Source organism: Rhinolophus sinicus, linkage group LG09 (genome assembly GCF_036562045.2).
Source record: "Rhinolophus sinicus isolate RSC01 linkage group LG09, ASM3656204v1, whole genome shotgun sequence".
Lineage (NCBI taxonomy): Eukaryota > Metazoa > Chordata > Mammalia > Chiroptera > Rhinolophidae > Rhinolophus > Rhinolophus sinicus.
This window is the reverse complement of record NC_133758.1, coordinates 40,842,948-40,858,888: the sequence shown is the minus strand read 5'-3', so window position 1 is coordinate 40,858,888 and position 15,941 is coordinate 40,842,948. Positions and strand designations below refer to the sequence as shown.

Below are 15,941 nucleotides of genomic sequence, written 5' to 3'. Positions count from 1 at the left end.
GGAGAGGCATTGCTGGGTCATACGTTAATTCTATTTGTAATTTTTTGAGGCACCTCCACACTGCCTTCCATAGCGGCTGCACCAGTCTGCATTCCCACCAACAGTGTATGAGGGTTCCTTTTTCTCCACAGCCTTTCCAACACTTGTTACTATTTGTCTTGTTGATGATAGCCGTTCTAACTGGGGTGAGGTGATATCTCATTGTGGTTTTTATTTGCATTTCTCTGATCATTAGTGATGTTGAGCATTTTTTCATATGTCTATTTGCCATTTGTATGTCCTCTTTGGAGAAATGTCTCTTCAGGTCCTCTGCCCATTTTTCAATTGGGTCATTTGTTTTTTTGTTGTTGAGTTGCATGAGTTCCTTGTATATTTTGGATATTAGCCCCTTATCAGAGGCACTGTTTGCAAAAATCTTCTCCCATTCAGTTGCCTCTTTATTTTGTCGATGGTTTGTTTTGCTGTGCAGAAGCTTTTAAGTTTGATATAGTCCCATTCATTTATTTTAGCATTTACTTCCCTTGCCTTTGGAGTTAAATTCGTAAAATGCTCTTTGAACCCAAGGTCCATAAGTTTAGTACCTATGTTTTCTTCTGTGCAGTTTATTGTTTCAGGAATATTTTCTTCCTTTCTGCATGTTTCTATGTTTACAGAGTAATTCTCATTGGGTTCATTTTATATATGGTTTTCCTTCTCGTGCTTTTTGAAAAAAATGAATTGAGATCTTTAATACCTACTTTTATTGGTGATTTTGTGGATTTACCTATTTTATGTACTTACTTTTTCTTTACAAAAGCTTTAAAAAATGTATACAGAATTTTAAAATACATAAAGTAGAATTCTCATCATCCAGATCTTGTTCCTCATACCATAGATAGCCTGTCCTTCTTCTTTGCATTTATGTCTACAAATATATGCATATACAGTGGTACCTCGGTTTTTAAAAGTCTCCATTGACGAACATTTCTGTTTATGAACGCCGTAAATTTTATGGATCTATGGTATCATTAGATAGTAACATCCATGCTAAATTTGCAGTTTTAGGGGTTGATTTTAAAGGTCTGAAATGGATTAATCCATTTTGCATTACTTTCTATGGGGAAACTGTGCCTCGGTTTTCGAACATTTCAAAACTCAGATGGTCTTCCGGAATGAATTACGTTCGAAAACCGAGGTACCACTGTATACATTTATATGGGTTTTTAAACTTCTTGTTTGAAAACATTGTTTGCTCTAATATGTATATTAATCTCTTCATAATTTTGCAGTGTTTAAAAGGAGTCTTTTGGGGTTTTTTTAGCCACCAAATATTTCTGTACTTCATATGTAGTTTTCTTTTACTCTTCATTGGAAAGTTATTCCTTCATTCTGCGTTTATTTTCCTGAAGAACAATCTTTAGTTGTTCTTCCAATAAGATTTTCAGTCTCTGTATAAAAACATTTTTTTCACCCTCATTCCTTTTCTTTTTTAAATATTTTTTTTTTATGGTTCTGAGGTTTGCAGTATATACCTACTTAACCTTTCATAATCTACTTAGAGTTAATATTGTACCACTTTATGTTCTATGACTATACGAAGTGTGATAAAAAAATATGGTGAATGTTTAAGTTAAAAAAAATTACTGTAAAAGACACGTTGCCATTAATCGCCCTCAATATACTCTCTCGCTTCAAACACCCTTATCCCATCATTCTTGCCACTTTCTGAAGCAGTTCTGGAAGTCCTCTTTCATGAGAGTCTTTCACTTCTTCCTCTATCATGACAGTGCTCCATGTCACACATTGTTTCTGGTACAGCAATTTCTGTCAAATAAAAACATTATGTATGTCCTCATCCACCTTATTCACCAGACCTGACACCTTGCAACTTTTGGCTCTTCCCCAAAGTCAGAATGACCATGAAAGGTAAACATTTTGAATCAATTCAGGACATTGAATCAGCCATGACAGCTCAACTAAAGACATTCACGAAAGAGGACTTCCAGAACTGCTTCAGAAAGTGGCAAGAACGATGGGATAAGTGTGTTCGAAGTGAGAAGGAGTGTTTTTGAGGGGGATTAATGGCAATGTGTCTTCTCCTGTAATTTTTTTTATTTAAGCATTAACCATATTTTGTGATCACACCTTGTACTTTTATATAGTTGTCAAGTATATCTACAGACATTGAAAGCCCCTCCAAACAATGTTACAATTTTAACTTAAAAAAAAAATTATTGTCATAAAAAATTACGTATTAAAGTGTGCAATTCAGTGGTTTTGCTGTACTCACAGAGTTGTGCAAACAACATTACAGTTCTAAGTTTAGAACATTTTCATCATCCCTAAAAGAACAGTACCCGTTAGCGATCATTCTTCATTCCCCCACCACTCTTCTCCAGTCCTAGGCAACCACAATCTACTTTCTGTCTCTATGGATTTTCCTTTTCTGGAATTTTTATGTAAATGAAATCATACAATATATGATCTTTTGTGACTCACTGTATCACTTTTTATACTATTATGAATAATGCTGCTATGAACAGTGATTTACAGTTTTGTGGAGGGGGTGTTTATTTTCTTTCTTTCTTTTTTTTTTTAGTTATACATAGTAGTAGAATTGCTGGGCCATGTGCTAACTCTGTGTTTAACCTTTTGAGGAACTATATAACTGTTCCCTAAAGCAACTACATCATTTCACATTCCCACTAATAGAATGTAAGGGTTTCGATTTCTCCGCATTGTTATTCGTATTTGTCTTTTTGATTAGAACTGTGAAGTGTTATCTCATTGTGGTTTTGATTTGTCTTTCCCTGATGACTAATGATGTTGAACATCTTTTCATGTGTTTATTGGCCATTTGTATATCTTCTTTGAAGGACTTTCTATTAACATCCCTTGCTCATTTTTAATTGGGGTATTTATCGTCTTATTCACTTGTGAAAGTTCTTTAGATATCCTAGGTACAAGTCCTTTACCAGACATGATTGGCAAACCATTTCTCCCATTCTGTGGGCCCCATGTTTTAAAGTGATGAGAATTTTTTAAGTCTATTTTTAATTGGGTGTTTTTTTCCTCCTTATCTAAGATGTATCCTTTGAAAACATCCAGTGGAGTATAGATCCAGCAGCAGACCTTTCTCAGTATAAAATGGATATTACTGTAATAGATACAAAGGTAAGTTAGAAAGTAAAACCAAATCCCATGAGATTGTTCTAGTGAGCTTTTAATCACTCTCTTCCCCTGACGTAGTTTGTGACCTTGAGATAATCACATACTTCTTAAAACATACAATTATTTATTCAGAAAAGTAAAAAATAAAAATACGTATTCTTACAACTTTATGGTATCTTTGAAAGAGTAATAATACTTTCTGACTTTAAAGGCCTTTTCTGAAAAATGCTATAGTTTTAAAATAATACAAATGCTAGTTATATATTTTAAATAATTATTTATCAAAATAATTCATTATATGCTGATTAACTTTTAAATAATCTATCAAGAAAAAGAATTTTGCAGCTCACCCAATGGCTCAGGTGGTTAGAGCGTTATGCTCCTAGTGCCTAGGTCACCAGTTCGATTCCCACGTGGGCCAGTGAGCTGCGCCCTCTATAGCTAAGGTTGTGAGCAACAGCTCTCCCTGGAGCTGGGCTGCCGTGAGCAGCTGGAGGTTGGTGTAAGCTGCCGCAGGCTTCCGTGTGCTGCCAGGAGCAGCCAGTGGCCAGCGTGAGTGGCCAGCAGCCAATGAGAGCTGCCGTAAGCTACTGTGAGCGGCCAACCGACGACCGACTGCCTCAGCTCAGGGGGGCGCAGTGAGCACAAGGCTCATGGTGCCAGCATGGGCCAGGGAGCTGTGTCCTACACAACTAGACTGAGAAACAACAGCTTGAACTGGAGTGGGCGGGGGGAGAAAAGAAAATTTTTTACATTTTCCCAATTGGCTAGGTTTTAAAATACTGTGTTTTTAAAAAAACTTAAAATTCATAGTGGAAATAACTTTTTTGGCTTGTATTTAGGTTCTCTATAGTTTGAGAAGTTCTCTTTCACTTATTAGTATATTAATATAGTATTTAAGAGTTTTTAAAGTAATAATATATCTATCAAGACACCAGATTTGATTTATGAAATTGTCCTTTATGTACATTGATGTTCATTACTGTGAGGTAGATTGAAAAAGAAAGAAAGAGAAACTCAAGGGAATTCAATGGTATTCTCCCTTCCCTGGCAGCATCCCTCCTTTTCCTAGGCTTGAGAGAAGATGCTTGCGTATTGAAGCTAAAATGTTTTACAGGCAGTAAAACCTGAATCTGTCTATATTCCTAGTAAAAGTAAATACAACTTAATGCTACTGAAGTGTACACTTAAAAAATGGTGAAAATGGTAAAATTTTATGTTGTGTATATTTTACTAAAATTTGTTTAAAAAGTAAATAAAAGGCCGTAAAGGGATAATTTTAAAATTTTGAATTTTTAAATATTCAGGATGGCAGTCAGTCAAGATTAGCAGGAGGAGAGACAATGGACATGGACTGTACATTGGTTAGTGAAACTGTGCTTTTAAAAATGAAGAAGCAAGAGCAAAAGGGAGAAAAAAGTCCAAGTAAGATTTTATTTATTTTTTTATTATTTTAATAAAAATGTAGAGGGAAGTTTATAGTCGTACCATTGCACTGATAAGCCAGCTGACCTTTTCCCACAAACCAGGTGTTTTTTTTCCCCCCATCTGATAATATTAGATTACTCTTAGTAACACTGAATTTCAACATTTCTGCTAAAAAATCTTTAGCCAAAATAATGTTCATTTCAAAAAGAATTCAGATTGTTTCCAGGGATCAGCAAACCATAGCTGGCTGCCTGTTTTATAAATAAAGTTTTATGGGAACACAGCCTCACTCGTTTGTTTATGTATCACCTATAGCTGCTTATGTGATACAGCAGCAAGTTGGTAGAGCAGAGCTGAATAGTTGGTGCACAGACCTTGTTGGCCCTGCAGCCTAAAAAGATTTCCTGTCTGACCTTTTAAGAAAAAGTTTGCTGATCCCTGGTTTAGATATTTTTTTAATAGAATGTATAACAGGACTTGAGAGTCCCGTTTCAGAAATACGATTTGCCACAGCAATTTGGTAAGGCAAAAAGGCAGAGTGGGGGTCCTACTAAGAAGTATTAGTATAGATTTGCAAGTTAGCAGTAAACTAAGAATGATAGTGTATATGCTGAGTTACTCTGCCATATTCTGCATTTTCAGTAAAGGGAATTTGGCTGAATTGGGGTCTACAGTCCTTTGTGGTGAAAAACTGTTAATTCTTCCTCTAAAGCCTTGATTTTCCAAAAGAGATGGGAACCATGGAAGGATTTTGGTTGGCACCACGCCAGCAACATTCCTAACTAAAGAGGCATATGCCGAGAGATCAACTAGATTGGGACTAGTATACTCTGAGGTATTGAGGTTTAGGACCCGCCACATGGGGATGCAGTGCTAAAAGCAGAGGCATTTTCCAACCATCATCTGTTAGAAACTGAGGACATTCAGACTATATTTGCATTCCCTATGTACTGCTGAACATTTTTTAGTCCCCCCTGCCCAGGGCCAAATAATAAAACAGCTAGTCTTGTCCCTTTTGAAACACTTTATCTCTTGCTTTCCTAAATGCAGTAAGTGAAAGAAAATTTTAACATTTTGCCTCAATTCTTTGTTGTTTCATAAGGAATAACTATGCATATGATCAGGTAGCTGGCTGCCTAGGTTGTGAGAGGACAGTACCCATTAAAACGAAAACCTTAACAGTGATTTATTATCTTTTTATAGTGAATGACACTTAATTTTCTTCTTAAGAAGATACTTTGCTGTAAATTTTTTTTTTCCATGATACTAGCTCCTGATAATGTTTGCCTCATTTTTCTAGAAAAGGGGAAAACTAAAGTATGACTACTTTGGCTTCAATTTTATTTAGTTTTTTCAAAGAACATGATAATTTCCCAAATATATTTGAAGCGAGTATCGTGTAGAAGTGAGATTAGACCTTGTACTATAGAGTGGAGATAATTTTGGCTAAATAAGATATTGTGAGTACTATTGATGCATAACAAATTACTCCTGTAACTTAGAGGATTAAAACAACAACAGTCATTTTCTTATCTTTCATAGTTTCCATAGTTCAGGAATTCAGGATGGGCTTGGCTGGATGGTTCTGTCTCAGGGCCTCTCAAGCAGTTGTAGAAAGCTGGTGGCTGGAGCTAGAAGAGCAGAGGGCTAGACAGATGGGGGTGACTTGGCATCTCTCTCCTCATTCAGTCTCAGGGCTTCTCTATACTTTCCCCATGGGCTAGTTTGAGCTTCCTTATCACATGGAGACTAGATTCCAAGAGTGAGCATCCCAAAAGAGCAAGATAGAAATGCATGGCATTTTTATGCTCTGGACTCAGAAGTTGCATAGTGTCACAAAGACTCGCCTGGTTCAAAGCAAGAGAACATGGTTCTCACTACTCAGTGACAAGTGCTGAGACCATTGTAAGTATAGCACATGAGATAGAAGATACTGTTGAGGCTATATTTGGAAAAAAATAATATGCCCATTTTACCCATAAGGTAAACCTTTTCAGAACTTAAAATTCATTAAAAATGGAACATACCAAAAAAAACTCCCAATTAAATTGCTGCTAATACTTCAACTCAGAAAACATTTTTTTTAATAACCCTATTCTGTATTAGACTTACTAGATGCTGTGATAGAACAATCAATAAGGGTATAGTCTCTGTCCTCAAGTATTTCACAATCAGAAGTCAGGTCAACAAAAAATAAATCAGCACCTTACTGTGACTCTAACAGCACATACAGAATGCTTTGGGAATGCCTAACACACTGCGTGGCACATAGAAGTTCTATTTTATCTAGAAATTTGACCCACAAAAGGAGAAATAAACAAATGTTTAATCATTCAGTAAATATCGAGTTACATTTCTATACCAGGAAGTGTTTCAGGAACTGGAGATAGTGTATAAACAGAACAAAAGTACCTACCTCATGGAACGTACTTGTAATTGAGAAGAAACAAGCAAATACTTGATAGTATGATAGGTGATTGTAAGTGCTGGAGAAAGATAACACAGGGTACCGGTGCTAGAGCACCATGGATTGGGGGAGATGGTAGTTGTTTTATAAAGTAATCTCTGCAGGCTTCTGTTCTGTCAGATTTGTTAATCAACTGCATCTATTTCTGTTTTTTAGTAAATCCTTGTTTAGTAAATTCTGTGTTTTAAAATGTGATTATATAATGGGAAATGTAGTTAGTTCTCTGAAGATGAATTTGGCACTTTGCATGTCAAGTATGGAATTGAATTCATTATGTCTATCGACACTAAACTACCAAGTGTTAGTGATAATGCAAAAAAGTACTTTTTTTGTTGTTACATTAGAAGAATAGCAGGTAAGCAGAATTCTATAGATTTTAATATCAGCTATTTATACACATTTTATTTAAACAGTATTTTTTAATCATACATTATGATGTATTTTCTGTTCCTCAGTTTTTTAGGAAAGACGCCTTTTGATTTAGTATGAATTATAAACATAAGCTGATAGAAAAAGATTTTTAGTGTTCGTCATGAAAATAACAAAAATTAGCATTCTCTTCACAAGAGTAAAGGACATTTAAAGCCATAGTATAAAGCTTTTGTAAATGTACACAATTGATTTGTGGCAGTTGCTATAAGTATCACATTCATTGACATAGAAAGGAAAAAGCTTCCATGTTGCCCTGAGCCAATGCTCTTTTACATAGATGGAGAAAGAAAAATGAATAATAGTTTTGAAGATATGTTTGATCGGACCACACATGAAGAATATGAATCCTGTTTGGCAGATAGCTACCCCCAAGTAGCAGATGAAGAAGAGGAATTGCCAGCCACCACAAAGAAACCAAACAGTAAGGCTATTTTCTTTCTAATTATGGCTTCTCAGTTAAACTGAATTCAGTAAATCAAGTCATCAAGCTAATTAACAGAGACTTGATGGAGTATATTAACAATTAGTTTCATGTTTCTTGTAAAATTTCTTTCTCAGTTTTTTTTGTTTTTTGAGATAATTTCAGACTAATAGAAGAGTTAAATAAATAGTTCATCAAGTTCCCCTATATGTTTCACTCAGCTTCCCCTTACATTAACATCTTATATAACCATAAAATATTCATCACAACTTAGAAATTAATCTTCATTTAATGCTATAAATTCCTTTATAACATATGCATAAAGTTTATAAAAGTTTCAGAAACTTCTTTTTTAAGTAATAAATTAATAATTGTAATAGAGTGAAAAGAGAAAGTTTTGCAGAAAACTCAGACCCATTTTCTGCTTGAGTATTTTACCTTCCCAGACAAAACATACACACACACACACACACACACACATATAATATTAGATTTCTTAAGATCTGTTTTATTATAATGTAGAGTAGCATCTAAAAGAAGAATACTCTAAGTGAGGCTCTTAAGTAGATAATCTGAATTGAAAATTAGTTAAAATTCTTGCTAAATGTTTTATTCTAACTATGTGTAAAATGGTCAGAATTTTTAATCTTGTGCAAAGGTTATTTTATACTGGTTTAAATGAGCACACCTTCTGCTATAGTACAGTCTGTCTTGATTATGTTTTCCTTGTGCTTCCATTAGGTTTTTAAAATGACAGACCTTAGAATGAATGAGACCCTAACCAAAGATAGAGGACAGCATGCTTTGCTTCCTCAGACTGTGGCAAAAAACTTGATCAAGGAAATTTTGTAATAAAAATTTACAGCTGTTCGATTCACTTTTTCCCCCCAAAAAAGAGCCTTTGGCAGATAACTTCACACACACACACACACACACACACACACACACACACACAAAGATACTCTTTTGCAAGATACAATTATTAATTTGTCTTTTTGTTGTTGTTGTTGACCAATCCCAAAATTTCAAACCGGCCATCCCAAAATTTCTTCTCACTTAGCTTTTGTGGTGATGCTGCACTGTTCTTTGGAACTCTGACGACTTGTTTTTTGTAGAGTATTCCCAAGACCCTGTTTTTCTTACACTCATTTTCTCTCATGGCTTTTATTAACCACCTCTGAAAATATTCCAAATCTGCATCTCTCATTTGACTTCTGATAAATCCTAGTCCTGCATTTCTTAGTATTGCTACATTTGTGTCTCTTTAGCAGCTGAAACTTAATATATCTAAGCCAAGTTCCATTTATTTCCTACCAAGTGACTTTAAGACAATTTTATATTGCTCAGTCACCCAGGCATATAATTTAGGATTTACTGTCTATTTATTTCATTTTCTCAACCCTCGTATCACAAATTTTTACAAAATCTTCCTTCAGAGGAAGTACTGTAACAGGTTTCTGGGAGGAGATCAAAAGCTCAGTTCTGGATATGTTAATACTAACTAGACAGTCAAATGGAGGTATTTAGTAGGCAATTGATATGTCAAGTTTGGACAAGAAATCCAGAATAAACAAATGATTTGGGGGACAGGAGGGCAACAAGTAGATGGTGCCTAACTCCAGTGAAACGAGATCACCAAAGTATTGTATATAAATAGAAGAGAGAAGCATTTCAAGGTATGACCTCTGGGGTGTGGCAATGTTAAAAGGTCAAAGAAACGAAGAACCAGCAAAGGGAATAAAGAAGGAGCTGCGCCTGTGAAGTAGGAGGGAAACCAGAGTATATGGTGTTCTGGAAGCCAAGTAAAGATGCTGTTTCTGCCTATTCATTGCTCCCAGCCTCACCCTCTCTCTTCTGAACCCCAGACTTGAATCCCACTTCCTACTTGACATCTTATAAGCCCTCTTAACTGAATATATTTAAATCAGAAATCTTTATTTTTCTATCCGAATTTGATCTTCCCTGCCTTTCAAATCTCATTAAACCTCAGTAACAATCCTCCCCATTACTAACAATAGAAATGTGAGCGTCATACTGGACTTTCTTTCCCCTCACCTTCATGCCCAGTATCCTACTGCCCTGGCTGTCCTACTTCCAAAGTACATTTAATGACACTTCACTCCGTCTCTGTAGCCATCACTCTAGTCTAAACCCCTCCTCTCTCTCCCTATTCTGCCACAGCCCTCCTAACTAATCTTTTCATGTCAGTTACTTTTCCTCTCAGTTTCAGTCTCTACAGAGAATCAAAAGTGAGTTATTTTAAATGTAAATTGGATTGTATTATCTTGCTTAAAAGCCCTTCAGTGTAAAGAAGATGTTTGAATGGCTAATCAGCGCATGGAAAGGTGCTCAGCATCACTGGACATCAGGCAATGAGCTGCCACTTCATACCCTCTGAAGTGGTTAACCGAAAAGACTGAGAATTCCTAGCATTAGCAGGGGTGGAGCACAGCTGGGACGCTCGCTGCAGGTGGGAGTATAAAATTGCAGTTTGGAAAACAGTTCAGCAGGGTTTTTTAACAGTTTTATCGAGGTTTGTCAGTTTTCTGTAAAGATAAGCATACACCTATCCTGTGACTCAGCAATTTCTCCTAGGTATACACACCCAAGAAAAATGAAAACATGTTTATAGAAAGATGTGTTCAGGAATGTACATAGCAGTGCTATTTGTAATAGCTCGAAACTGGAAACAACCCAAATGTCCATCAACAGGCCAATAAATATAAATTGTGGTATATAATAGAATACTACTCAACCAGAAGGAGGGAACTACTAGGCTCAGTAATGTGGATGAATCTCCAGAACTTACTGAGCTAGAAAAGTGCAAAAGATGAAAAAGAACACATATTATGTGATCCCATTCATATGAAGTTCTAAAACAAGTATGACTAAGCTATGGTGATAAAATCAAGTCGGGTTGTGGGGGAGGGGAGAGACATGAGAGAACATTCTTGTGCATGAGAAACAGTAAAATAGGAGGAAACGTTCAGGGGTGATGGAAATGTACTCTGTCTTGATTTGGGTAGCAGCTACACTGCAATATACATTTGTCAAAATTCGTCATAGTAACTAAAAATCAGTGTATTTTACATATAAATTATACCTTAATAAAGTAGATTCTTTTTAAAAGTCATCAGTGGCTTCCTACAGCACTTATAATAAAATTCAAACTCCTTTTGGCCTCCAGTGTCCGTTGTGATCTAGTAACCTGCCCACCTCTCCAACCACATCTACCCCAACACCTCTCTTTCCTAGCTAAATCTCAACCACACACTGCCCTTCTCTTAGTTTTTATAACAGACCAAACTTTTCTATCTCAGGACCTTTACCTAGAACATTCCCCACTCTACCTCTTCTCTGGCTGACTTCTTATTGTTCATCGGTTATCACCTTATGTGTTCTTGATAAGCCTTAACTGTCTGCTTGCTTAATGTCTGTTTCTCTCGCTGCATGTAAACTCCATGAAGACAGGAGACATGGTCCCTTTCATTCTGCACTTTATGTCCAGAACTTAGCACTATGCTTAGTAAATTTTGATTATTTGAATAGATGCTAGCAGTTGGCTGTTTGAGTCTAGACACCTTGGGATGTAGGTCCATGAGCCCTAGTTCTTATTTGTCACCAGTTTTCTAATATTATTTAATCTCTTTATTTCCTAGTTATAACCTGCATCAAGATGCATTATAAAAATCAACAGGGCTAATAAGTGAAGCATACTAAAAGTTATCTTGTTGTTTGGTGATGATAATGAGCATCTGAGTAGTTCTCTTAAAATCTAAAATATTTTGATAAAAGTCTATGTAGAGTGAGACTTCCATATATAGTGTCTAAGTCTAAAATACTTTTATACATATGATTTTTATCTCTAGTAACTTGGAGGTAAGTGAGATAATCAGCACTCTCTTCATTATGCAGATGAAAAAAGCAAAAATTAGTTACAGAAAATTTAAATAAGTTGCCTAGGGACGGGCATAGGGTATGAAACTCAATAAAAATGGAAATTTTGGTACCTGTCCTTTTTTTCTAAAACTAATAATTTCTCAGTAAGTTCTCCATTCAGTTTGTGATATGCTTGCTTGTTTTGTTTATAGCTTACGGTGATAAACAAGATAAAGTCAAACAGAAAGCCTTTGTGGAGCCATATTTTAAAAATGATGAAAGGTAAGTTGCTCTTGATTAATACCAGCAATGTATGTGATTGGCAGTAAAACAGCTATCTTTGTCAGAGTGTCTCTGAACAGTTAAAATTGGTACTTTGGTTAAAATAGAATGCATATTGTTTACTCTAGGACCATAACAGAAATGGAACTCAAAGTTCATAAAAACAAATTTTACAAATACAGATATTTTCACCACCATGACCCCCCTTTTTTTTTTTTTTTTGACAATGGTGATAGCTGTTTTCTCTGCTTTATAACAAATATTTTATTGTGAACTTTGGAAATTTTTTTTTAATTGTATACTGTAACTTTTATATAGTATAAGACTTTAAGTAGCAAGCCTTGGGTTGTGCTTCAGAATTATTTTATGAGGATTTTTTTTTTTAAGATTTTATTGGGGAAGGGGAACAGGACTTTATTGGGGAACAGTGTGTACTTCCAGGACTTCTTTTCCAAGTCAAGTTGTTGTCCTTTCAGTCTTAGTTGTGGAGGGCTCAGCTCAGCTCCAGGTCCAGTTGCCATTGTTAGTTGCAGGGGGCACAGCCCACTATCCCTTGCGGGAGTCGAACCAGCAACCTTGTGGTTGAGAGGACGCGCTCCAACCAACGGAGCCATCCGGGAGCTCAGCGGCAGCTCAGCTCAAGGTGCCGTGTTCAATCTTAGTTGCAGGGGCAGAACCCACCATCCCTTGCAGGACTCGAGGAGTTGAACCAGCAGCCTTGTGGTTGAGAGCCCACTGGCCCATGTGGGAATCGAACCGGCAGCCTTCGGAGTTAGGAGCTTGGAGCTCTAACCGCCTGAGCCACCGGGCCAGCCCTTTATGAGGATTTTTAAACCTTTAAAAAAAGCTTTAAGCATCTTGATTTGAACCATAATGTCACATTCTGCCTTTTATCAAAAGTTTGTAAATTCTGTAACTTTCAGTCATGTACTAGTCATTCTAGAAGTGAATTAAGGCATAGTAATTCATTCCAAAAATTTATTATGCTTTTTTTTTTCCTTTAAGTTAACAATGTTGGCAAATTGAGTCACTCAGTAAGCAAAATTATACCTTATACTTCTGTTTCCATTGATAGTTACAGTAATCCGGCAGGCCGAGATAAATTTTTTTGATGCTTGTACGACTCTAGTAGATAAGAGCTGTCATTTTGTTGCTAAATGATTCTTTATTTACCAGTGTTCAAAGAAATAGTACTCTAGCATCTCAAATGTGACTAGGGAGTTTTTTGTTTAAGTATCATTATGAACTCATGGATTTAAATATGTTAGTTGTGTTTCAGTCCTTTTCAGTTATTACCCTTATTGATACTCAAATTGTCCCATCTTTGCCCAGTGGAAGCCTCTTTGAATGGATACTACACTAGTCTTTCATAGCTTTTTTGCTTCTGGTATATAAGACGTTCTAGGCTCTCTTGTACACTTCCTGCCATAGGCCTGGAATCCCCCATTTCTCCAGCGGCCTTAATTTCTTTTAGTGAGAAATGGTATTTAGACCATAGTCTGACTGCTAGAGTTGCTCATTGCAGCTGTTAGTCATTGTTTCAAGACCTTTTAGGTAGACAGAGTTAAAAATAAAGTTTGTGTTTCATTTTGTTTTTTCAGATAAGCTACACTCGTTTATACTGATAGCTCCAGTTCAAGTTTAGGACTATTTTTTATGTATCTCCTTTGTCACAGCTACTGAAAATTCCACTTCTCAGTGCCACCAACATCATTCCTCATTTAATTTATTCTACAATACACATGTAAAACAATCTCAGAATGCAGACTATTACCAATAATATGATTTATGAAAATGGTATAAGACATTTTCATGTGTGTTTTTGTCCTTAAGATACATCCTATCAGAAATATGCAATCAGATCACTGTGTTTTAAGGTCACTTAGGATCATTATTTTCGGTATAGTTATGCCACCAATTCAGTACCCAGGTTTGTTTTATTTTGGTTTTGATTTTTCGGGAATATATTTTTCTTTTTATCTTTAATTCCTGTTTAAAATTAGGTAAATTATGTACATGGGCTCCAAAACAAGGTATATTCAGATACGTCTAACTTCTTATCTGTTAACTTCCTATCCCCAAAAGTATCCATTTGTTAAAATTTCATGGTTTTCCATCCATTTAAAAAAGTTAAAACCAAAATTTTATCTACATATATCTACATAGATGTAGATAGTCACACTTTCTTCCCTTGGATAAATGGTAGAATGTTTTATATCTACTTTGCTTTTTTCATTTAACTACATGTCCTGGAAATCACTCATAGATAGTATATAGTGCTTTCCTCATTTCTTTTCTTAGTTTCATACATTGTTTGTACCATAGTTTATTCCCAGCAGTGGACATTTATTTGGGTTGGTTACAGTTTGCTGTCATGCATAATGCTGCATTGAATAGCCTTGTGCATTCTCTTTTCAAATTTTTGCCTGTGCATTTTTGAGATAGTTTCTAGTCTGCTGCTAGAAACTGTCATTTCAAATGTTTTATATTAGAGGTTCACTAACTTTTTTAAAAAATATGAGTAATTTTATTTATTTGGATAAATAAAACTGAAACCATTTGAGATAGGTGGAGATGCAGGAGGTGGATAAAGGTGTAGGAGTTAGTGGATCCTTTCCACACTGAGAATAGTAGCAAACCCTGGAAGATGAGTTGTGTTATGTCAGGGACAGGAAGCTTAGTAACCTTTGGGGAGATGCTTTGAGGTCCCTACAGATGCCAGTCTGCTCGTTCTTTCCCTGCTGTGGTATAGTACACGTTATAGTACACACACAAACTGCATTCTACATAAGCTTAAGATTCCGTAACTGTGAAAGAAAATATAGTTATGGCAATAGCTTTTCCCTGTCCTTTCTTGGTCTCCCTTTTTTAATTCACAGATTACTCCTGAGTTAAGAGTTTTTGACTTGATGCACAAAAGAGGCCTATAACCTCATAGATTTTGAAATAGAGCAATTAAGGCTTTCTTTTGAAGGAAAGTGCATGCCATCTAGAGGGTAATGTGATCAAAATACCTTAAAGCAATATATAGGTCACCAGCAAGTCATTTTAAAAATCACTTTTTGTGAGTCGGATTGTTTAAACTTCCTGGGGGATATTTCTGGTATTAAAAATATGTATGTGCCATCACATAATTATTTACCTATCTTATAAGTTTGGATTTTTTTCTATATTCGGTTTTTTTTAAAAGGATACAAGTATATTAATTTTAAAAAATGGTCCGTGCTTCCTGATGGCTTTTTCTTCTCAAAGTACTCTATCCCTCTTTAATCCATACCTCAGTGGTTTTGACCCTTCCTAGGTTTCCAGTGGTTCACATAGGATCTGATCCAGTCAGGGACAAGTGTAAATGACAATTTTCCCTAACATTTTGAAGAATTCAGGGTGGATGGAAGCAGCATAACGAATTTTTAGAGGAAATAGCATATGGCATAGGAAACAGATGAATCTGTTCTTTGGCAGGAGTAGCTTAGCCCTGAAATATGGGTTCTTAGTTCTAGAAAAATGAGTTAACAGGGGCAGTATTCTCTTTCCTGGTTATGTTATATAATACTAATCCCTGAGTTTAATAATACAGTATTCCTTTTTAATTAGACTATTTTATATTTTACTTCCTAGCCTAATTATTTTCAGCTAATCAGAGGTGAAAATAGATAGTAGTTATTTTTTCAGAGAAAAAATATCCATAAAAATACCTCACATATAGTAGGCTTAATAAATATTGACTGAAAGATGAAAGGAGAAATATTATTTTTCTAACATACTGAATAAGCATTTAAAATAAAGTGAATGAATGTTTTGGTATTATATCTCTCCTGAACTCTCACTTATGTTAATTTAAAACCCAAACCAAAGATCTTTGTAGTAACAAATAGATTAATT

At 35.5% G+C, this 15,941-nt stretch overlaps 1 protein-coding gene across 6 annotated transcripts in view; it reads left to right on the top strand.

Annotated features, from left to right (window-relative positions):
- The window catches only part of RBBP8 (RB binding protein 8, endonuclease), a 94,542-nt gene that overhangs the window by 73,286 nt on the left and 5,315 nt on the right, over window positions 1–15,941 (top strand). For all 6 annotated transcript variants that reach the window (XM_074340242.1, XM_019741272.2, XM_074340243.1 and 3 more), the window contains 4 exons: window positions 3,065–3,153; window positions 4,458–4,575; window positions 7,755–7,898; window positions 11,990–12,059. In XM_074340242.1, coding sequence (XP_074196343.1) covers window positions 3,065–3,153; window positions 4,458–4,575; window positions 7,755–7,898; window positions 11,990–12,059 — 421 coding nt within the window. The remainder of the gene's footprint in view (window positions 1–3,064; window positions 3,154–4,457; window positions 4,576–7,754; window positions 7,899–11,989; window positions 12,060–15,941) is intronic.